The following is a 23,685-nucleotide window of genomic DNA, read 5'->3' on the forward strand; positions in this document are numbered from 1 at the left end:
CTAGGCTGCAACCCTTTCTACTTTAATAGGAATGTAGTCTGGCTCCTGCACAAGACGTGTCCATGTTACCAGCAGTTACTGTATATATTCAGTCAATTTAGCACTCTTATTTCTTGTAGGAGAAGGAGAAGAAACCATTGAAGGAAGGAGTTCAGGACATGCTTGTAAAGCACCACCTTTTCAGCTGGGACATAGATGGATGAGGTCTTGCTCCACCACTTTTTTGGACTTCTTGTATGACATAATTATTCTTGGACTATATTCCTTTTCTCCCCCACCAGCCTGTTGCCCCTTCATGCATTGTACACTGTAAACAGCCATGTGCTCTTTCTGTATTTTCTAGTTCTGAGATTGCTGTCTTTTGGTAGCAGCTTGCTCTAGCAAACGGGTAGGAGCACATTGAAGAATGCAGGGGTTGTACTTTACTGTTCAAAGTCTGGCTGTCTAACTTCCCTACTCCATGGTGTATCACAAACTGTGCAGTGCATGTATGCACCTACTCTATCCACTTGGGCCAAGTGTCTGAGGTCAACTAGAGGTGAGGCCTGGGTGAAAGGTAAGGAAGACAATGACATTGGCTACAAAGTTGTTATAACCAAGCAAGGGAAGTGTAATGTGAAGCTGTATAGCTAGTAATGCTACTGCATTCCTTTCTGTCCAGGATGGGAAGCTGATGGTTGGCAGTCTCCTCTAAGACTAATTTCACCTGTGGTGGCAAATTTTTATTTTCCTATAGAGAGATAGTGTGTGAAGCAGTAATCAATGTAAGAAAGAGACAATGTGGCTACTATGAACCCCAGGTTCTACAGGTGCATGAGTGGCTTTGGTACTGCCACAAAGTGCCTAAAACGATTGGCTGGTCAGTGAGACTGCCTTGGGGCTTGTAAAGGATGGTGGCAGCTGCTACTACCACTAGCCTTTCACTCCATCCAGTTGTGATCCAGAAGTAAACATTTTAGCCTGGAGCATTTTTTTAAAAATAGTAACCAAAAGATGTAAGTTATATCCAGAAATGTCTGTATATTTTGACATATGGTAAAAGCAAAAGGTAGATTCAGGACTGAGCTGGCTCAGGGACAGAACTATAGCCTCTGCTGTAAGTGTGAAACTAGCAGGGTCTGTAAGACAGGAGCACATAACTTGCTATGTGGTGGCAGCTCATTTGAGTGCAAGAGATAATGAAAGCACTGGTTGGGGAGCACAATCTAACCATGAAGTGAAACAAGGCTGTGTCATTTTGGTTCATAAATAAATTGCGCATCTTGTGACAGTAGCAGGGGAGCTGGAAGTAATCTTTCATATGCCTTTAGCCTTATTTCTGTTCTGTGAGCTGAGCTATGGTGGTAATAGTATTTTGAAGGCAGTAAAGATGCGTGCTTTTGTGCTGATAAACATTAGGAACTGCATATTAAGTAAATGGAAGATCAGGCACGCTGTCAACAGTCTAGAATATTCTTTCTGGGAGTTGGGCAAGAGCAAAGAATCAGTGGTGACAGCAGCAAATAATGTTACCTGAACTGCAGCTTATGCCAATAACAACTGAGTGGAGTGGCTCCTCGTTATTCCACAATGCCTTTGTTATATTTTCACCGTGGCACATAGAGGGTAGCATCTATAATGTCATGACCAAAGATGAGATGTACAAAGATACTAGAACACAATTTTTTTTAATAAAATGGATTTTTCAAATATCTGTAACTGAAAAAATAATTTGATTTATCCATTCTCTCCCCAAATAACTGCTCGTTCCATACCTTTTTCCAGTTGCATGTTCATGCTAAGTCCAATTCTACAACACTGCCTACGTCTCCCACCTCTGCTGATAACCTTTTTCACTGATGCATAGTGGAAGGAAGTGTGCGTGTTAATCAAATATGAGTTATTACAAGTAGTGGTTATCAGCAGAAGAATAAGTACATTCAAACTAGAGAGGCAGAGAGATGCCTGTTTTACTGTGTTCAATATAAAAGAAGAATTTAGAGGACATACTTTAAAAAGCAGAGCTACTATCTGATATACTGGGAAAAACTGACACTAGTGTAATCCCAATTACTTTCCCATTCCATAAAAGAATAATATCCCTACAATAGGCAGCGCACCAAACTAGGTCTGGCACCTTTTGGGTTAACAGTAGTGGTTGGTCAAAGTTCTTGCAGTCTCATCCTAATTGTACAATAGTCTAAAATTACAACATTTTATAAAGAACAAATGTTCTTGTCTTAGACTATTGTACAACAGACAATAAGCCAGACAGATGTTGTTCATAGTACCTTTCTACATGAGCCCATTTTACTGATAAAAAGGTGCCCTAACTCAGCCAGTAAATATCAAATTGAAGTGCATCCACTGCCCTTGGTGTGACAACAAGAAGGTTTTACTAACTTGGGTGCTCTCATGCCTTTTAAAGTGAAATTAATCTGCTATACACAATTCTTCTGCACAGTGAACAATGACAAATCTAGCACCAACCTTCCAACTCAGCCACAGACCAAGTGATTGATATGATCAGTAGCAGGTACCAGAGACAATACAGAAAATACACCTTCAGCAACTGTAACAACCTGATTTTCACAGAGAAAACAATGATTTTTTTTTTAAAAAAAAACTGAATGAAATAAGCTTCACATGCAGTGGCTATTTCAGGACAACAGCTAGTCACATAACTGTGATCATCTCTTGAGGATCAGTCCGTTTATCATAATGGGGTATATGATATGTTACAGTCTCCATAATGTGTAAAGGAACCAGAAGTGAAGGGACTCCTATGAAAGAAGAGAAGGAAACCCACTCCCTCACTCTGGATAGGAATGCAGTGCCAGCAGATGCATGACTACGCATTTTCTGTGGGAGAGGGGAAAGACTGATAGGAGCATGATTTCCTTTGAGTGACATGTGCAATAAGGCTAAAACTGGCAGTGTGAGGATCAAGTCCTCTTCTGCCCCAAACCACAGGCTAAAATAGAAGCTCCTCAACAGGTTATCGCAGAAGAGGAGGAGCAAAAAAGAAGTTCCACCTTCTAACTAGGTGGATTAATTTCCTTTCCTTTCTAAAACAAAACAATTTTACAGTGCTATATACAGAAATTTTTACCAGCTATAAATGAAACCAAGTACAGTGGTACCTCGGGATACGAATTACCCAGGTTACGAAATTTTCAGGATACGAAAAAAAATAATTTAAAAAAACTGTTTCGGGTTAAGAAAGTTTTTTCGGGTTACGAAAAAACTTTTGGTGCTTTTCTGCGCAATTTCGCACCAAAAAGCGGCTTTTCCCCATTAGCGCCTATGGGGATTCGGCTTGCGAAAGCCTTTCGGGTTACGAAATTGACAGCGGAACGAATTAATTTCGTAACCCGAGGCACCACTGTATCAAGAGGCAAGACTGTGGTTTAGAACCATTCTTCACGGCAGCAGGGATTATGGCTACAGGAAATTTCCTCTGTGCAATGAAGCATGCAGCTGCTTAGCAAGCAGCACTAAAGGCTTCTGCCTTCAGAGCAGTGTGGTGCTCAAGTTCTCTGAAGCCCGTTTGGATTAAAACCGCTTCCTACACAGGAGTTGTCATTAATTAAGCTGCTGCAAAAAGAAGTGCCACCATAACCCCTTCTGTGCAGTCAGCTACTGAGACCAGACTTCCCTGTAATGCCAGTCTTGGGCACATCAAAAGCTACACTTCCAATGCCGGAAATTTGTGGGGAAGTGGCCAAAGTGAAATCAGTGAAAAGCAAAAGCACTAGGTACAGCAGCATACTACCCAGATGCTTGTGCTGCCAAGAAGTTAATTCACCAAAAGGCCAAACCTTTCCAGAACTTAATCTCTTCAAAACAGCAAGTTCTAGGCAACTAGGTATCACAGGGCTAAAAAAGAGGAGGCTGCAAACATAACCCTTGATGCAGCTGTCTTGATTCATGGCCAGCTCACTGCTCAGAAAAGGAATTCTACCCAGGTGCGATACCACAATCCAGGTACATGGTCATGTCTTTTATTTTAGCTGGGCCAAGCCAGGAATAAGGACTACATGCAGGAATCAGTTGCAAGCCAAGGGAAAGTGACTACTGTCCAAATTCTGGCACATAGCTTGGGCTTGGCGTTCTTGTTAGCCAGAAAGCATAGATACTGTGGCATTACTGGGGATGCCCAGTAACTACAGCTATTAGGAATCCCAGTTCTGTATTTATCATGATCCCCAATCCTCTTACCAGGAAAAGATCCCTTGTCTTAAGTCTAAGGGAATCTTTTAAAACATGTCAAAATCAATTTTTCCAACTTAAAAAAAACTTTTCTAACTAGGCACATTTCAGCAGAGAGGCCCAGTTTCTCTAATGAATACTTCTGAACTGCCTAGAACTAAACTCCAGACAGATTCCTGACATTTGAAAAAGTAGTACTCCATGCTGAAAACCTCCAACAAACCATTACAACTCTGGTACAGCCACTGATTACTTGAGGAAAGGGCTATGTCTCATGCCACCTTCGGTCATGAGAAAGGTGGTTACTTGCCTGAGATTGAATCTTCATTCAGAAGACATCACTGGTACTTGCCCTTGGCTTTACCTTCACACAAGCTGGTCAAAATGGTGGTGAAGGGTGTTCTTTAGATGCAACTTTGACTTAAGCTCCAACCCATATTCTATACACACCTGGAAAGCACCCCTTCTGCACACTCAGGAGAGCTATAAGCAAGAATCCCAGTGCAGTTGCAGATCATGTCCATCAAGAAAGTCTGTGGAGAAGAGGCTAGGTGTTGCAGTACTGAGGGGAGTGAGGCTCATCACTGGACCTCCCGACAGCTCCAACCAGTCCATACTGTCTAAGTTGGCCTCTGCCAGGTCCAGACTTGGTCCCCCAGTAGGCTCAGGGGCAAAGTGCAATTCTGACGTGTCCATAGGTGAGGATGGGTGGTCCAGGATAGCTGAACTGCTTAGCATCTCACTGTAGAGGTCAATGAGGGACAAAGGCTCAGGTCCATCAGGGCCAGCGGTCAGCAGAGGGAGGCCAGTACTGCTCTCCAAGAAGTCTTCCAGCCGGCCTGCGGGAGTGGGATTAACAGAGGTGGTCTGGCCCATGGGAACTTGGAGGGGGAACTCTGAGGAATGGTGGCTGCTGGACAAAGAAGGGCACCCTGGGGAGACAGCGGCATCTTTTCTCGCGGGGGAAGACTGCTCCTTGAATTGAGCTGAAATCTCTGTGGGGGGGAAAGACACCCTGAACTTAAAGGTATTAATACATCTTTAAGCCTACCAGTTTAAAGACAAAACAAAAGTCTGTAAGGCAGGGATAGGCAACTTTTTCAGAGTCAGCTGTCATGTTCCCTCAGGGAAAGGTTGTCAGCAGCTGCCTAATGACAGTGGGCAGGAATACGCTATTCTCACCCCTTCATTCATTCATCCATTTTTTAATGTCATGGATGAACACACATAAATCTGGAAGCCAAAGCATGGGATATGGTAGCAAGCATTCTCAAGAGGCCTATTATGTCACTGTGCTTCCTTTTCCAACAGTCCTTTTCTCCAGTAGCAGCACCAGTGGAGGAAAAGTATTGGTCACAGGAGTGTCTTTATACACAGAGGGTGGAGGTGGACTGCATGCAGCTCAAGGACTGCCTGTCTCTAATATTAAAAACAGTGGCTCACTCTCTGTGTAACTTTGGGCACAGGCTCATGAGAGCTCTGTTTCTAGTGGTTCAAGTGATGGAAAATACATAAGAACGAAATAGGCTAGAAACCCCCTGGTATAAACCCTTACTCCCCTCTTACCTCCATGTTCAATTAAAATGTCAAACAGATCATCCATCTGTTGACTTGAACAACCATTCTCCTAAAAAAGGAAATAATGTAATTGTTTAGATAGTGTATTCAACATCAATACCATAACATGCACTTTATAATAACTGCCTTGTGGCTGAACAAGCACAGGGAAATAGCAACTACATGAAATGAAAGGTGGGCATTTGAAATTTGTGCCATAGCCTCCCATTCAACAAAGGAAAGGGAGCCAATCCCAAGGATCCCATTCAAATCTGTTACTGATTTTTCAGAATTGTTTCCAAGACAGCAACAGCACATATACTTTTCCAGTTTGTCAAGGCCTCCCTCACCTCAGGGGGCTTTGGTTGCTGTTTCACAGCTTCTTCATAACCTGGTGGTTCTTTCATCAATACTGAGGAGGCAGGTAGAGACAGAGGCGGAGTACCAAAGAAGGGCAGGTTCTGCTGCTCTAGGTCCAGTTGGGAAGGAGATGGAAGAGCCGGAGAGCCTGGCTGTGAGATAAGCTGTGAGGGAAAGAATGAAAGGCAATGAGCCAATCTTCTGAAATTGATCATTTATATGCTTGCTTGACATACAGCACGCCCGCACCATACGCGGCCTTGAGCATACGCGCTCAAGCCGCGGGGCGCGCACAGGGTGGAAGGGGCGCGCGTCCCATTCAATTGATTGGGCGTGCGCGCCCGTTGCGCCCCGCGCGCTCCTGCGCCGCCGCGCACGAGCCCCATTGTTTCCAATGGGGCGTGAGCATAGGCGGAATTCGCCTTACGCGGTGGGATCCGGAACGGATCCCCGCGTAAGGCAAGGACGCACTGTACTAGTCTCTCTACTCGGAGGAGCAACCTGTTGCATATCCCATCACCTCAAGGGGCTACACTGGTGACTACACAGAACTTTACAGCAGTGGCCTGACTGTAGAGGTTTGTGCTCCCAAAAGTCAGGCTGGTTATATTTCTCTTGGACTTACAAAAAGCAGTTAAAATGATACTGTTTCATCTATTATTATTATTATTAACCTTTATTTATGAAGTGCTGTAATTTGGTTGTTAGATTTCAGAACTGCTTTAATATTTTAATAGGTTTTTAAAGAAAGTTTTTATACCTCTTGTTATAAATTGCTTCAGGAGCCCTGATGGGTAATAACAAATATTTTCAGTGAATAGTATTTCCTTTGCAAAATTTGCTTAACCCATCACAGAGATACAAGGATAAATTAATGCCTCAAAAATTCTCAGACTTAACTCCTTTAGGACAAACTCTAACATCACTACTTCACACACTTCTTCAAGAAAGTTGACCTACTTGAAGCATATATGGAATTGACAGCTAACAACAACAGGGCGAAAAAGCAACTTTAAGAAACTTCTCTTCTAATCTGTTGTTGTTGCAGCAGGAGCAGCAGCAAAATTATCTGCAGCTACACCACTAACACTTTTCTTAAGGGGCTACTTCCTATGGCATATGACAACATTATACTGTTAAAAATCCACTCAGATTTAGGTACAGTCAGCCTATGGATTCAGGATCTGCTTTCTCTTTTTCTGTACTGTTTATATTGTTTGATCCTGGACCAAAAATATTTTTTAAAAATTCAAAATACAGCATGAAGCCCCAAGGACACCCCTTTCCAGGCCGCTTTTTGCCGCTTCCCTGCGGTCTGTAAAAGCAGCAGATTGGGGCCTCAGGGCTGCCGCTGTGGCAGCTGAGGCCCCGATCTGTTGGGGAAAGGGGCGGGTGCAGGCCGCCCCAAAGGGGCAGTCTGTACACCGCCTCAGTTGCCTTAGGGACATGCACGGGTGTGTGTGTGGGTGGAAGGGATCAGGTGGCAATCAAACTTCCTTCTCATTTTGGAGCTCTGTATATATAAAGGACTTGAACATCTGCGTTTTTGGTATCTGCACAGGGTCCGGGAACTAATCCCCTATGGATACGGAGGGCTGACTGTACATGATACTGCTGCAAAGCTAAATCAGAATGCAATCTATCAAGACATAAAATTTAATTCCAATTCATAGTCCCTATGAAATCAGTTTAGAAGATATGTGTAAATTTTACAGGAGAATTTTCCCCCATAAATACCTCCCACTCCATTGTTGCTGCAGGTCAGGCCTAAGTTTAGTTATCAGTCTTTGCAAGAAAACTGGTACAAATATAAGAACGTACTTCTAAATGTATCCCCAGATGGGTTTCAACCAATCACATTCCATCTCTTGAAGTAGTATAACTGTTAACACTACACTACACTACACTACACATTATGTCAGAAGGACCTATATTTGGTGTGTGGCATGGGGACACATCCCTTTCACTTGGTGATCAGAGGAGCATGCTGACAGGATACCTTTTTCGGCATACTGGACTGGCCAGTTTTGCTAGGAACACTGTTTTTCAGGGGTCCTTTGTGGAAGCCATTCAGGAAAAAGGGCTGTAAGTTGGGAGGTGCAGAGAAAGACAAGACCGTTTGAGGCAGTTGCCCACTGACCATTTGCAGACCTAGCTTCTGATCCTACAGAGAAGCACAAGGGATTAAAAAAACAGAAACCAAAGGTCAGATACTGACTGACTCAAGCATCTTCTTTAAAGGAAGATACTTCCTCATGTAATACCACATTTCAAAGTACTCACACAGCAACTGTGTAGAGCTGGACATAATTTTTACCTCACCCCCAAGGATCTGCACCATGTGGGACATAAAAGTGGCCTTTTTTGAAAATGTTATTTGAATTACATTGTTGGGGTTCTCACAGAGCTGGCACTGGCATCACCATCCTTGGGCATTGGCACGAACCACCATGGATTTGGCTTCCTTTTTAAAATATGGCCTAGTATTCCAAGCGTCATTAGGCAGCTGCTGGATCTAGCTTTTCATTTTTCACAATGCGATTGACCTAGCACCATACTGGGGCTTTGTGGAAAATGTAGAAAATGACTCATCTCAGTATTGTTTGAAGCACTGCCACTCTTCTCATTACCACATGAAGCAGCTCACAAGAGGACCTTTGCCCAGAGTATCTCCATATGTGGAGTGTGGGGATTCATATAATTCAAAATATATTTGAAGGAACTGGGAGGGTAAAGGGAAAGTGAAAGGAAACGTAAGGGCTGGGAAACAGATGGAAACACACACAGGAACCTAAGTGTCTCTCCCAGAAGACTTTCTTGAACCTGCCAGTATCCAAGTCTTTGTGATAACTGATACCATGAAATTTATTCCACCATAAGGATTATGGGAATCTGGTTGTTTAATCCTAAAGGCAAGAGGCTCTGTTTCTTCACCATGGGAAGAAATACACCCACTTGAAAATACCATGTATGAATATGAAAGCAAGTTCCCAAGATTCTATCAGACTCTTATATTGTATGACTAAAAAACAGAAGTTAGGATGAGGTAATAACAAAAAGTAGTTATGATTGATTCCCAATGACTGCAAATGCCAGCATTAAAAAATTTAGCCCCCTCTCCACTCAAGTACAAAAATACGCCCCTTCATCTCCCATTGTAAGTGAATGCCTGCCATTCATTTCTCTGGAGGAGGAACTACTCAAGGCAGCAGTAGAGTAGGGAGCAAACCTTTCACTGTGACCAAATTTCTTACTGCAGAGCTCTCTCAGAAGGCTAATTTTATATAATATTAAATGAGATTTCCATTATATCGTAATTTCCATTATACGGTAACCCCTTAATTCTGATGAATGTCTTAGCAGCTTGCAGTATTATCTGCTGCTGCTATAATAATTAATTAATAATTTGTTTTATTTATATACCGCTATTCCAAAGATCATAGCGGTGAACAGCAAGTAAGCTAATTTGCCCCCAACAGTCTGGGTACTCATTTTAGCGACCTCGGAAGAATGCAAGCCTGAGTCGAGCTTGGGCCCTTTTGCTGGTCTTGAACTCGCAACCTTGTGGTTTTGAGTGAATGGCTGCAGTACAGGCATTTAACCACTGCGCCACCAGGGTTCTGCTGGGGCATCTCTCTGGGATGGGAACTGAGGGCACTGCCCAAAAGATGCTGTGTGACTGCTACCTGCCCCCTTGGAGCTTCTTGGGAGCCTGTTCTATCCACTATGTCATTTAATATCCACATGAAACCAATAGGAGAGGACCTCCAAAGATTTGGGGTTGCATAACTCCAATATCTGGAGAATCCCCCTCCCCCCGCCTCCCCCCCACATCTTTTCCTCTGTTACTAAGGAAGATTTCAGTCATTGTGTGGCGGCTAGTAATGGGCTAGATGTGGCTGATTAAATTAATACTTGACCCAGAGATGCTGATGAACAATGGAAGACCTCAAGTAGGAATGGGTATACAGGCATAACTCAGTTAACAAACCCTCTGACAGTGAAGCTCCTTTTTACACACACTCAGCCCTCCTTTTCCTCCTCATCCTTAAGACTATGTGGAAGGTTTTTTTTTAGCAGCATCTGTATTGGGAGGATAGTGAAAGAAGGCTGAAGAAACACTGACTCTGGGTGTCAGGTTGCAGCACTATGATTCTGGTAAACAATGCAATAAGTGTTTGCTGAGAAATAATGGGATTCTATTCTATCCTATCCTACTGCAGCCATATCGCCTACCAAAACAGGCAAAGTAAACAGCAGCTGCCTCCAGAATTCCTTACTGAGCATGTTTTGCAGAGAGTCATCCCTAGATGCATTTTGGAAGAAGCCTTCAAGTGATCTGTGTAAGATTCAAAATGTTTTTGTTAACTTAACAAAAGTAAACAAAAACCTGGCAGTTTAATTTTACATGTACATAATGTTAGATTTGAATAAAAAGTCTGATGAAATATGTTGAATTGATCTGTGTATCTTTTTCTAGATGAGGTTATACTCCCTGAAAAGAATGCTTCTGGACCCAATATTTATGTGAGGATCCTCTAATGGCAGCTGTGATCAGGAGAAGTGCTTCCAATCAGCTTTAGCTAATATCCCAAGTACACTCCTTTCTTAATAATTCTGATCTAGCCAGTCAAACTGAGACTAAATCACTGGCTCTTGAGCTGCCTCTGAAAAGAATTCAGAAGCTTTAGCTGGTGCAAAATGTAGCAGCCAGATTGATTTGCATTAATGGTCTTATTATTATAGTTTTATAGGTTTCCATTTTGCTTCCACATTTCTTACATACAGAAGCCAGGGTATCTGAAGGACAACCTCTTCCTAAATGATGCTGCCTACTCACTGAGTTCAACAGTGGAGGTCCTGCTAGGTGACTCTGCCAGCACTTTCAGGAATAACATTTGGTTGAGATGTGAGATAGGACCATTTCTGCTGCACCAAAGAGACTTTAGAAATTCATTAAAAAGATGCACGTGGCTCCCTTTAAGTGTAAGGTATATTAGTGGGACCATTCTGCTGAACCTTAAATGTGGGTGGCTTTAGTTTTTTAAACTTGTTTTAAGATGCTCTTATGACAACTTTTTTATTACTGTATTTATTAATTAATATATTTTAATAAATTTTAACAAGAAATCCTGGATTTATTTGTAAAGAAAATCAGCACAGATAGATAAAGTCTCATTTTTTACTGCACAGATGAAACAGTAAATTCAGAGTAAAGGAGAGAAGCAAGAACTCCAAAATTGAGTCTCAAAACACAACCACCTTTAGCTTGCTCCTGATTCTGCTGACTCACCCATCACTCTTATTTCCATCTTTAAGGAATGTGTAAAGAGAAGCTACATCATTATTCTCACAGGTCTGAAATGGTGACATGGCTGCTAAAAACTGCTTCCACTTAACCATTCTGCCCATCCAACTTTCCCTCAGGCAAAGCAACCCCTTCAAGTGGTGCTTTAGTGTAGCTCTGGGAAGACCCTTTTCCACAGCAAGTGCCACATATAGAAACCTGTTTCTATACATAATGCTTCTCTCTTCTCCTCAGCCACCCAGACCACAATACAAATTATTAGGAAACCAATCAATATGTTGGCTACCTTCTTGTTAGCTTCACTTGGCAGTGTCTGCAGAGATGTCTGGGAGCTGCTTACTGGTGGCTGGCTGGATGCTTTAGCTGATGGAGATGATACTCTCTGTGAAAGAAAGAAGGGAAAGGGAAAGGGAAGAAAAAAATTATTTCTTTTATTTAAAGACATCCTATGAGATCCTGTCTTGAGAATCAAGTGCTGCAAATTGAGACCCATAGATGAAGTGGCATGGTCACTGTGTAAAATTAAGGGAAACAGTTCAGTGATGAATGGAAGAGCTGTGCAAGGGACCGAACCGGTGGAGATATGATGTCACAGTGGTAACAACTGAGCTTACAAACCTAATGGGATTTCGAAGTGTGTGGATGGAGGGGACAAAATTTACTAATGAATAAAAATTATAGTTACTACCATGGCACTCAGGAATTTCATTCTGTTAAAGTAATCTTTAGCACAAATAAATAAATACCTGTGACATCTGCCTCTAAACCAAACCAAACCAAACCAAAATAAACATTTGCCAACATTTGAAACCAGTCTGTACTGCTCAATCACTTATCCTACCATGTATGTAGAAGTAACGTTCAGCTTATTCAGTAGAGTAAAAAAGAAGCTCTCCTAGCACTTAAATGAACTTTCAATGAATTCTTAGATAATGGGTAACTTTCAGTATGCTCCTCCTGGCTAAAATAAACTATCTTTACCAATGAAAGCCACTCTGTAGACCCTATAACTGATTCAGTACAGGCATGGGGAACCTTGTATCTTGTAGGCTAAACTGAGCCTGCCATGCTGACCTATCTGGCCCTGGACTCCCCTTCCTTCCTTGGCTCTCAGAGATGGGATGGACAGGGAGAGTGATCAATCTCTCTGACCTAGTAGTGAAATTGGCCATTACTCAGCCAACATCTTGAGGAACAACTCTTATAGCATTGTCTGAATCCTTTCACTCCACTGCTTCTCAATATGGACAGTGAGTGGAAGGCTACACACTTGACTGGCACCCTAAGATAATATCGAAGTATGTTTAGAAGGCAGTGCAATTTCATACTGTATGAAACATTCTGGTTCAATCTGTTGAGACCACCTATGAAAATGGAAAACTAATGGCCTGTAGCACTGTAGCACTGGCTACAGACTAGTTCACGTTACTAACATTATGCTAAAAAGCAGAGTGGCAGTCTGCATAAATCTGAAAGAACATGTTGCCCTGAATCATGTTCTCTGAATGCAGGACCACATGCTGTTTCTCCCCAATCCCCTTTTTCCCATGCAGAGATTTTTCTTTCTGCTACATTAATAATTGCATTTTTCCTGCTATGTTAACTTATTGCTTAACTACTTTGATAGTCCAGTATATTCACTAACTACAGTGGGACAAGTATAGTTATTCATTTTCAAAGCAGCAACATGAAATTTGTTCAGTGTTTGAAGGCCTGCAAAAATAGCCCTAGTTCCAAAGAATCACTGTGTGCAGACCTACCTTCAATGGCAATGAGCCACTCCCCGCTGTGTCCTGAGGTGAGAGGCCCTGCCTCTCTGTATTCTGATTGGTCACTGTAAGAACGATGTGAGTGCCAGTGGAATCTGTGATGAGGGTAGGGGGAGAAGCTCCCTTGATGAGGTCACTGAAGCCCCCAGCTTGCTGGCCAAGGAAAAAACTTGAGGTCTGGCATGATGACTGGGTTTCAGCAGCTGGCACCTCCTGCTTCACCATTATAGCTTTCTTTGGCACTGAGCTTGTATCTGAGGTGTCCATTTGGCTTGTGGTCTGTGTGGATTTTAATTGGTCCGTTTGGCAGTTAGGCTGCCCTGTGGATTGGCAACTCACAAAGCCTTTTTCACTCTTAACATGGGTACCAAACATAGGTGGCTCAGGGACTGCAGCTGTGCCCTCTTCTCCAACAGCCATAGCTGGTACTGGCTGCTGAGACCGTTTTTCTCTTTCTAGCTGCAGCTTCAGCATCTCCACCAGCTGCTGCTTCTGTTTTAGCATGCGTGTCAGCTCCTCAATCTGTTTATCTTTCTCCTGAAGCATCTGGTCTTTATCTTGGACCTCCATGTCTTGTTTGCTGCTGCTGCTAATACAGGACTCTGCCCTCGATACCAGATTTGCACTAAAAGTGCTGCCTTTGGAGCCTTCTTCCTTCACCAAAAATTGCACAGGCGACGCTTGCAAGGTGAGCTGAGTCAGAGGAGAAGTCACCATTTCCCCAAAGGCGTCCCCACTGGTTGAATTCTCATCCCCAGCACTCACCAAAGAGCGCTCAGAAGGGGTGGGTGACACAGGAGGAGTTGAGCCTGTGCTACCAAACTTCATTACACCACTGCCACTGACTGTGGCCATGACAACCTCTGCTGAAGTAATGCCCGTACTGACCAGTGCAGGCCCTGAACTCAGCCTAGCAGCAGGGAAAGCTACTACTACTTCAGCAGCCTTCGGCAGAATTGCCGTATTGGGCTTTGGAGCAGTGACTACTCGACCAGCTGTACCATTCTGATCTTGATAAGCCTTGAGCCGCTCAATTAGATCAGTCTTGGTACCTGACACAGGCAGTGCCCTCAACTTCAGCTCTTGCTTCAGCTCTGCCACCTAATATAAAAAGTGAGAATGAAAGGAAAAGCTAAATTAGCTAGGACAATATTCTTGACAAATACTACTTTGCTTTACAAGAAAAGGCCAAACTCCCAACCCTGGAGGACAATGTCTTTCAATTCTAACCAGCTTTCTGACATCAATACAATATTTAACACGTTCCACTGATCAACTCCAGAATTCTATCCTCAAAGCAGGGAGAAAAAAAAAATTCAACCATTTATTCTCATTACCAATACCAAAATTACTGATTACGATGGTAATACATTTATGTACTATTTTGGTGAATATGCTCTCAGCATATTCTGGATTCCAGCAGGCAGCCAAAACAGTGCTGTTCTGACTGGTATTCAATGTTTGAAACTGCTGATTTAACTATTTCAAAACTGGATTCTAGGATTGTTTTAGACTGCTTTTAGAAGTTTTAAAAGAATACAGTGGACCCTTATTTTACGCTGGGGTTTGGTCCAAGATCCCACCATGGATAACAAAATCCGTGGATGCTGAAGTTCCATTAAATATAATGACATAGCAAAATGGTGTCCCTTACAAAAAATCAGAAATCAAGGTTTGATATTTGAAATGTATACTTTTTTTGAACATTTTCAAACCGTGGATGCTTGAATCTGTGAATAAAAAATTTTGTGTATAAGAAGGGCCAACTGTATTTTAATGTGTTTTAAACATGTTTTTATCTTTGCATTGTTTTAATTGGCTTTTATTTGTTCACCGCCTTGAGAGCCCTTGTGAGCTGGGAAGCGATACAGAAATACTGTAGTCAAACAAGCAAACAAACAAACAAATCCTAAAATTCATACAGCCCATATTTACCAACAACAAAAATTCAAGGTAATTGTTAATAACTACTTGGTTACCTTCATGTCATCAAGATTTGCAGGAAGAGCTCCTGGCTTGGCCATTGGAACATTGCTGTTTTGTCGCATCAGCCCGTTAGAGTTAGAAGAAACAGAAGAGGTGCTACTACCAGAAGCTGAGAGACTACGGATAGGTGGAGCATTACTGCCATTCTGCTGCTCTCCTGGAGGCCTGAAGGGAAAAAGAATGTGTGAGTTGAATATCTGTTAGCACAGCAGATCGCAATCCACTCCTCTCCACTACTGCCAAGAAAATTAGAAGACACTCCTATGGTCTCTTATAAAGTGGCCAACCACCTGACTGCAAGATTCAGCGCAATGCAATTGACTGCTCCCAGTTCAGTAGTTGCCAGGTATTCTTATTTTGGCAGCCTCACTGAGTATGCTCACCAACTGCACTTTTTGTTCTGCTTCATTACATACATCAGTTATGTTGCTTGTTGTTAAAAATATTGTCAATATGTTCATATTAGTAATTTATGTTACAAAATGAAATAAGAAGCTATATACTAAATTCATGTGAAGTGAATAATGATGATACAGGGCAAAGCCAATTATATGCTTCAGTTAGAAAAAGACTAGGAGGGTAAATTTCAAGAAAATTTCTCACAAGATCATACTGTCAAGCATTTTTTAAAATGTTAACCTAAGTACTTAGAACCTATTGACACTAAACTCATGCTTTACCTAACAAACTCCTGCCTGCCACATTCATAAAGCAGACTAATTGTGAAATTGGTGCACCAGAACAAGCCAACATATGGGTGAGCTTTCCTGAAGACAAGAAAATTGTTGAATGTTGTTGCAACTCCCAATATCTGATGGGGTTAAATAAAGATAGACAAGTTCAGTTCCATGAAGTGGTGAAAAAAACAAGAAGCAACCCATACTTTGGTGGAGCTGGTAGGATGGTTTGATAGTTGTAGTGCTGCTGCTGCTGTTGATTAAGGATCTGGAGCTGCAAGAAGAGCTGCTGTTGCTGCAGGATTTTGGCATAAGATGAATCCATGGGAGGAGCTCCTTTGTCCTGCTTTTGGTCTGGTGGAATATACTGGTGGTATTTCAGCTTCTTGACTTTTGGTTTCGGTTCCTTGGATTTTTTGCTACGCTGGGACTTTTCACATGACGGCTTGGACTGGCTTTGCTTTATGAAGTGAAAAACAGACGCATCAAGATGGGGTGGCTGGAGTTAAGAATAAAAAGCTCAAATGCAGAAACAAGAACAACTAGCTTCTACTGATGTGTTCTATATGATTTATTCAGTTCCTGTGCCCCTTCCCAATTAATGTTTAGATGCAGGTCACAGAGACAAAAGTAGCTAACTTTTCAGTAATATACTTTAAATTCGGCTACAAGAAAACACATGCCAAATATATAAGCATACAAAATGTAGCCCTTGACTCCAATGTTTGACTGATACTTGATAACATAAAATATTTTAGCAGTTCTCCAAGATTTTTTAGCACTTATGCAAGATACGAAATCTATGTAGGCCTCTGTCATCAAACACATGGGTTTTGGAGTCCTTGTTTGGCTTGCATCATGGCCAAACATTAACAGCTGTCCACAGGCTAGAAAGGATTCATTTGTATTAGTGAACCTGTAAGATACATTTTGTGTTCACCTAGCAGTTTGAGGCTTGAGGTGGGGCGGGGAATGAAAGCTGAGAATGGAGCAGGAGAGTTAATCTTTCTTTGTTGCTAACCTGCTTGCAGTTTTTAAAGCAGGGGATGAGTCAAGCTTGCACACTTTGATATTATTTGTTTGCTGCTGCACTATTTTACCCTAGGGAATCAATCTTTCATCAGCTCCAGCTTTGAATGAGGGCACCCCAACCCATATATCCAGTGATGAGGACTGAATTTGATTGCTGTCCAAGGAGCGGCCATGACAGCATTTATTTGGGGGCCCAACTCTTATGATTGGCTATGATAGGATGCTGAAATCCATCTGCAAAGGGTTGGAATGCTTCTTTACTGTGTACTGCTGTATCATTTACCACAATAAAAGCTTATGCTATAGCACTAATGTGATTCAGTGTCAGTTTCTGGCACCAAAAAATTCTTGAGGAGGCCTGAAACAACAACCAGTTTCTTAACATGCAGAACCACTAGCTCTCTTTGCTGTAGAGTATAAAGAAATAAACTGGTTGCTGTAGCAGAGAAAAGATTTACATACATTGGCTGGCATCCTGATGGTTAGTCCCAACTAGAGTAGACACATTTGAACAAGTGCTGAATTGTGGGTCAATACATAATAAATCTCACTGATGGGTCTACTCTAGTCAGTATTAACAATAGGATTTAGGCCTCCATCTCCAACTGTGCATTACCTGAGAAAGATTTTTTAGCTTTCACCACAACTCTATTATCACTTAATCAACTGCCTGATAACAGGCATTATGGCAGTGAACAGGGCACTCCATATTCACAAGAGTTTATCTTAACCAACTGCTTTTTAAATTAGGTCACAGGGAGACTATGCTATATTTTCCACCCATTCTTAAAAAATATCCCTAACAGGATGAATTCCTTTTCTGCTATCAGTGTTTAATTCCAGCATAAATGGTACCTTTATAAGAGTTGGAAGTGGTTTGGCAGCAGGAGTAGCAATTCCATTAGTGAGATTAGGAGGCACCGGAGGTGGTGGCGGCGGCAGGGGGGTTGGCGGCTGTTCAGACAGGAAAGGTGTCTCACTACAGTCTGTACTGATTTTCAACTGACAGACAACCTAGAAGAGTAAATATCAGACATGTAGTCCCATTTACATATCTGTTTCTTATTCTTCCCTTTGCAACTAGGGAGATGAACTTTATGGAGATGGAGCACACACGCTGCAAGTCATCGCCTTCAGAGATCCCTAAAACATCACAGAAAATAAAGCATGCCAAGCCTCATTTTCAAATGCTGCTTCCTTATTTTCACTTTCTTAGCTGCAGATGCACCCAGAAAAATACAGTTCTCTCAGGCGACCCAGTCCCTAGTATCAACTCAAAGAGAGCCCCACAAATACATTTATCACTTGAGGTTCCTACTCATGTGTCTGTCATAAAGTATATTAAATTAAGGGTTTTTATTAACACCATTTCAAGGTTCAAATATTAAGTATTTTCCCTGAAAACCCACCCCGACACCTGTAATTGCCCATCTTGTTGAGAGCTTCCTCACCATCTTTTCTCAATAGAGAGGCACCTTCGTTGTCTGAGAATAGCAAGATCACAGAGTTTAACAAGAGTCAACATTTTACATTCTCACCTGAGCAGGGGAAGCCACTGTGGTGGCAGGAAGTGGCTCGCCAACTCGTGCTTCCATTGGGGATGGCACAGACCCCTGGGATTCATGACTGGCCGGCTGTTCTGGAGAAAGGGCATCACTGCTGTCCTCATCAAAAGAAGAATTATCTGCTACCTTTGGGTAGTTCACCTGACCTACTGAAAAAAGTAAATACAAGGCTATCCATTGAATAATAGTTGGTGTAGCTCAATCATAATTAGCAAAAGATACTTCTGGCTTCTAAAATTGGAGACATGTTTTAGACATATGCTTTGCAAAATGTTTTTATCATCATCATCATCATCACCACCACCACCTCCACCACCAATAAGGAATGGGAGTGAAGCTTAAGAGGAATGCCCCTCCAATATTACTCTGCAGACAAATGCAAGGGAAACCAGACCAACATTTGTGGCATTCTTAGTTCTGAAGGTCTGACTCTGAATAGAAAAAGGAAGCACTGGCAACATTTTACCAGATTTTTTCTCTCTCTTTTAAAAAGTAAAGCCATCACAACAGCTGTCAGTGGCAAGTATGGGAATGGAATTATTTCCTAAGAATTCAGAACAGCATACAAAGGTTTAAGGACAAGACTCCTTCAGAGTTACCAATATCTGGCAGCTGTCCCAGACATTCTTTATGCTTCCAATCACAACTCAGAATTAACTGACAGCTCTACATTAAAGTGAGCCCTCACTGCAATTAGTACTTATGGCTTCCACCTACATCTATTCTAAATATATATCCTTCAGAAAAAGCTTTCTGTGTTTCCTTACAAGAACTTTCCTCTGAAAAGAGGCCAGAGACAAAGAGAATCTTACTTCCCTTTTTACTGATGGAATATGAAAAGAAGAATTTTCCAATCATATCAGAGGAGCAGAAGGAACTCAGACTATGAAAGGGGTGTAAGGAAAGGAACCCATACAGTACCTGGAATTTTTTTTTTGTGCCAGACTTATTTGTGCCATTCCTAACTTCTCTTCCCCAGGAAGGTTTATTTTGTCCTACTCAAAACCATTTCCCATTATTATTATTTTTTGAAGGATGAAATCACAAATAAAATTCTGCTCAAATAAAGAAAATGATCACCAGCTACTTAGAAATGCAATGGCTATTCCTCAGTCTTTCCTCCTGGCCAGTGGGTGACACTTACACACTACACTTCCCCTTCACATTTATTCTTAACGTCCACTTTTTCCCACTGGATCAGTTCTGTTTATATTCCTCACTCTACCCCCCATTACATGGGAAAAGACATAACAAACATATTGTGGGGAAATAACCATCTTACAGCAGCACTCCAGTTTTAGGGATTATGTACCTTTGCTTCTAAGCCATTAGGACTTTACCTGTCCAAGAGAGTTGAGTGGCTCACAATTCTAATGGAAGAAGATATTTTGGCTAGGTAGGAAAGCCATGTGTAATTGTTATCCTTAGCCTCAGCAAAAAATGCATAAAGAAAGTGGCTGCTATTTCTACTACATACAAAGTTCCTCCTGTCACCAGCCTTACCTATAATCGCTTCCTTCAGGCTAGATTCCACAGGCAGAATGTTCTTCTCTACCAACTCCATAGGACCTGGGCGCTGGGCAATTTTTTCATTGAGATCATCGGCCAGTCTGGCCCTCTTCAATTTCAGCTGCTTAGCCTGAAGGGAAGGTTCAGCAGAAGTTTCTGCTTGGAGAAAGTTAAAATATTATCACTTCTCTGTCACATGATGTTCATAAAAATTAGAGAAAGCTTACTTTCCCACAATAAAAAGGAATGCCATACCACCAAAGCATCAGCCTATATGCTGACAAGACATGCAGCTGAAGTCATTTTTGAGCTGCCTTGAATCAGAATGAATTAACTAAATCTCAAGTGGCATGCAAAAAGAATTCCACATTTATTGTGACTAGTGAATTAATTCTGAATTGTGACAATGTCCTAAAAATTTATGAAGAGATCTGCAGAATCAGACCAAATATGTAAAGGGCATTGTGAGACAGGACTTGCCCTTAGAAAAATCATATTAATTACCGGTACTTTTCTATATGCCTGATAAATTTATCTTTAATGCCACCACCAATGTACATATTGAACTGATATTAGACTCAAACGCATGTCAAGCTAACTGACTTGCAATTTCCTAAATGACTTTCAGATTCCTCTTTTTAAACTGGTAATGCATTTGGATACTTTTCAGTCTGTCATCAGAGGTTCTTGGATGGATGCCACCTGGATCCGTTATTCATTTTCAGTTTACCCATACAGCTTAGAACTATCCGTTAGTACCAATTGCCTCTACTCCTCTGACCCCCTTCCTGAAAATGTCAGAACATGCAGAGCTATATAATTTATATCTCCTGCTAAAGAATAAAACATAAAGAATTCATTCAGCTTTTTTTTTAAAATCTCCTTATCCTTCTTTAGCATCCCTTTAGCTTCTTGTAATTCAACAGTCCAACTGCTTCCTTGACCAATTTCATTCTTTGATATACTGAAAGCATATTTTATTACTAGTTTGGATCCGCAAAATGGAGAAAGAAATACTGTATCCACTATTTCTGCTTACATTGCTTTGTGCAAATTTCTCCTTAGGTAAGATTCTGGAAGAATCCTTATTTTCTCCAATAGCTTATTTGATGTAAGATGCTGAATGTCCTGCTGATCTCCTGGACTGAATGGTACTTTTGCAACTTATGGTATACATTTTAATTTGGCTCATTTTACTGTACCTTTGAGTACCCAGAAATCTGAAGAAATTGGCCTCCCGATTTCATTTTCAATTCCTTTTTACCTAGCCCCTCCTACTTTTTAAAATTAATTTTTATTGGATTACTTTGAGACATGTCCTGTTTGACATCAAATGTGATTCTTCTATATTTCCTTGGTAAAGATGTATAAACATATTATGTAAATAAGGTGCAGTCTTCAAAATCTAACACTGAATAAATCTGAATAAATTTCTCATTCTTCTGCCATAGGCACACATCTTTACATCCTTATGGACATTTAGCAAATTATGCAGCTCAGAGAACTGAATCTGTGTAAGATAGAAAATCTAGTATTCTATCTCCCTTAATATTACCTAGTTCAAGATGCCTCTACATAGCCCACAAGAAGAACATGAACACCATGATACTCGGCATCTTATGTTCCCCAATAGCTGGTGTACAGACGTTTACTGCCTCTGATATGGGGGTAACATAGTTCTCAGGACTAGTAACCATTAGTAGCATTCTACCAGAAATGACTTTTCTTTAATCTTGTTATTTGCAACTATTTCTGTATAGCAGACTGTCAAATGTTTTTCTAATGCAAACATATTTTAATGTATTGTGATACAATATTACAAACTACTTGACTGAAAAACCCTGACCACAAGGTAGCTTGGTCTGCTACTAAAGTGAACCCACCATCACTACAGAAGTATAGCTTCAGCAGTTTCACAATTATGATATTCCCTCACAATCAGTCAGCCCCTTCTACAAGCATAGTAACTAATTCTGAGTGAGCAACTGGTTTGACATCACTCAAGCTCCTATATAAGCTCCCATTTGTGTATGAAGACAAACATCTACAACAAGGACTGAATCTAAACCAATACCCAGTATTTCAAGTGCCCAGTCCTCAATCAAAAAGTCCAGTACCAATGTCCTACCACCATTATACCATTCCAGTACTTCTGGCCAAATCCTCCATTTATATATTACAAAATGAACAAGGCTGCAAAAAACTTGAGATGCCAAATATGTAACTTAAAAGTGTAAAAGTCTACGATATGGCTCCACACCAGGGACACATACCTTCTAGAATATGCATCCTCACCAATTCTGATCTCTCTGGCCGGGACCGTATCTTACGTTTCAGATAGTCCTCTGTCTGTAGAAGAAATAGAAAATATTATCCTGAACCCCAAGGATGCTTTCCTGAATATGAAACAAATTGGATTCTTAAAGCAGATGGCAAGAGTAACATGCTCCCAGACTCTTCCACGCCAGTTGGGAATGCAACAGGCAAAGGACCATCTCACTTACCAATTAAACAGTTTGATTCTGCAGCCTTTAAACATCGACTCACACATTTGAAAGAAACACACCACATAACTTAAAGTATTGTGCATTTTGAAATATTTACATTGTGCTATGTTAAAAGCCTATTTTCAATTTGGCTTTGGAAGTGGGTAAAATGGGAGAGGATTGCCATAAGTCAGAAATGACTTCAAGACACACAACTAAGAGGGGAAAGGGGGGAAGGCACCTTTTGAGAAAGAAAGTCAGCCCGATGGCTGAAACTTCAGTATTGTACATTCCACTGTATAACAAATGAAGACTTGCACCCAGGTTCTAATTTCACTAACTTAAACCAACTAGCCAACTAGTAAATTCATTTCTTATTCAGTTCGCCAGAGCCTTTCAGGAAGTAATGGAAACCCCCAAGAAATGCAGCCCTGACAAGAGTGCCAGGGTTTAGGGCAGCAGGGTAGTCAAGCAAACTGCACTCTCCCCACCCCTTTCCTCTCTCTGGCATGAGCTCTGCATCTCAGGCTCTAATTGTCATAATGATGCAACTATTCACACTGCAACACCAGTAATTTCTAGAATGGAAACACTGAGATCAGAGATAGGCAACCTTGCATATTGTGGAGGTTTTCAACCGCAGTTCCTTTAATCCCCAGCCACCATGGCTGTAATCCAAAACATCTGGAGTGCACCATGATGTCTATCCCTCCACAAACAGAAAGTAAGTGTTCAGGGGCATTTTAGACTGGAGTTGAAAAGTAGAGTAGAGTATAAGTAGAGCATCCCTTCAAATGCTAACTGGGAGCTTACCCTGGCCCGTTCCAAACTCCTCCTCTGTTCATGAAATGCAGCTGGACTTTTCAGAGCTGTTGGGAAGATAACCATCAATGAATTACATGAACTGGTCCCTTATATTTCTACACATGAACATATTTAAGTCACCAAAGTAATGGTATAAGGCATGTTAAGGCAGCTCCTTCCTGCATATGCTCAGCGCTGGACTTAATCTTTGGTTAATATGAACTACTTCCTGGTACTTTGTTAAGCTAAGCCAGTTGAGAACGAAGCCCATTTTCATAGATTGCTAAAGACATTCTGTTCTCACAGATGCACTACTGCCTAAAGAAACACAGTCTTTATCTACCAAATCATATGGAGAAATACAATCTGATGAAAGGCTAATAAAGTAATTCTGTAAGGACATCTTGTTGCACCTCAAAATTCAGGACCAGAATATAGGCT

At 41.4% G+C, this 23,685-nt stretch overlaps 2 protein-coding genes across 8 annotated transcripts in view; one reads left to right on the forward strand and one right to left on the reverse strand.

Moving 5' to 3' along the window:
* Positions 1-1,668, forward strand: part of SGSM3 (small G protein signaling modulator 3) — a 40,309-nt gene extending 38,641 nt beyond the window's left edge. For all 4 annotated transcript variants that reach the window (XM_089523681.1, XM_089523682.1, XM_089523683.1 and 1 more), the window contains one exon: positions 120-1,668. In XM_089523681.1, coding sequence (XP_089379807.1) covers positions 120-203 — 84 coding nt within the window. In that variant the 3' untranslated portion in view covers positions 204-1,668. The remainder of the gene's footprint in view (positions 1-119) is intronic.
* Positions 1,652-23,685, reverse strand: part of MRTFA (myocardin related transcription factor A) — a 103,231-nt gene continuing 81,197 nt past the window's right edge. For 2 of the 4 annotated variants that reach the window (XM_089523679.1, XM_089523680.1), the window contains 13 exons: positions 23,254-23,309; positions 22,228-22,303; positions 19,949-20,110; positions 18,419-18,594; positions 17,736-17,894; positions 16,055-16,308; positions 15,165-15,336; positions 13,177-14,286; positions 11,703-11,798; positions 8,108-8,272; positions 6,099-6,272; positions 5,758-5,818; positions 1,652-5,186 (listed from right to left, as the gene is read on the reverse strand). In XM_089523679.1, the coding sequence (XP_089379805.1) occupies positions 4,675-5,186; positions 5,758-5,818; positions 6,099-6,272; positions 8,108-8,272; positions 11,703-11,798; positions 13,177-14,286; positions 15,165-15,336; positions 16,055-16,308; positions 17,736-17,894; positions 18,419-18,594; positions 19,949-20,110; positions 22,228-22,303; positions 23,254-23,309 (3,173 nt within the window). In that variant the 3' untranslated portion in view covers positions 1,652-4,674. Of the gene's footprint in view, positions 5,187-5,757; positions 5,819-6,098; positions 6,273-8,107; positions 8,273-11,702; positions 11,799-13,176; positions 14,287-15,164; positions 15,337-16,054; positions 16,348-17,735; positions 17,895-18,418; positions 18,595-19,948; positions 20,111-22,227; positions 22,304-23,253; positions 23,310-23,685 lie in introns of all 4 variants that reach the window. The other 2 variants (XM_089523677.1, XM_089523676.1) reach the window with 2 other exon arrangements.

This window comes from Sceloporus occidentalis, unplaced genomic scaffold (assembly GCF_023333645.1).
Source record: "Sceloporus occidentalis isolate IW3139 unplaced genomic scaffold, rSceOcc1.0.p SCAF_5, whole genome shotgun sequence".
Lineage (NCBI taxonomy): Eukaryota > Metazoa > Chordata > Lepidosauria > Squamata > Phrynosomatidae > Sceloporus > Sceloporus occidentalis.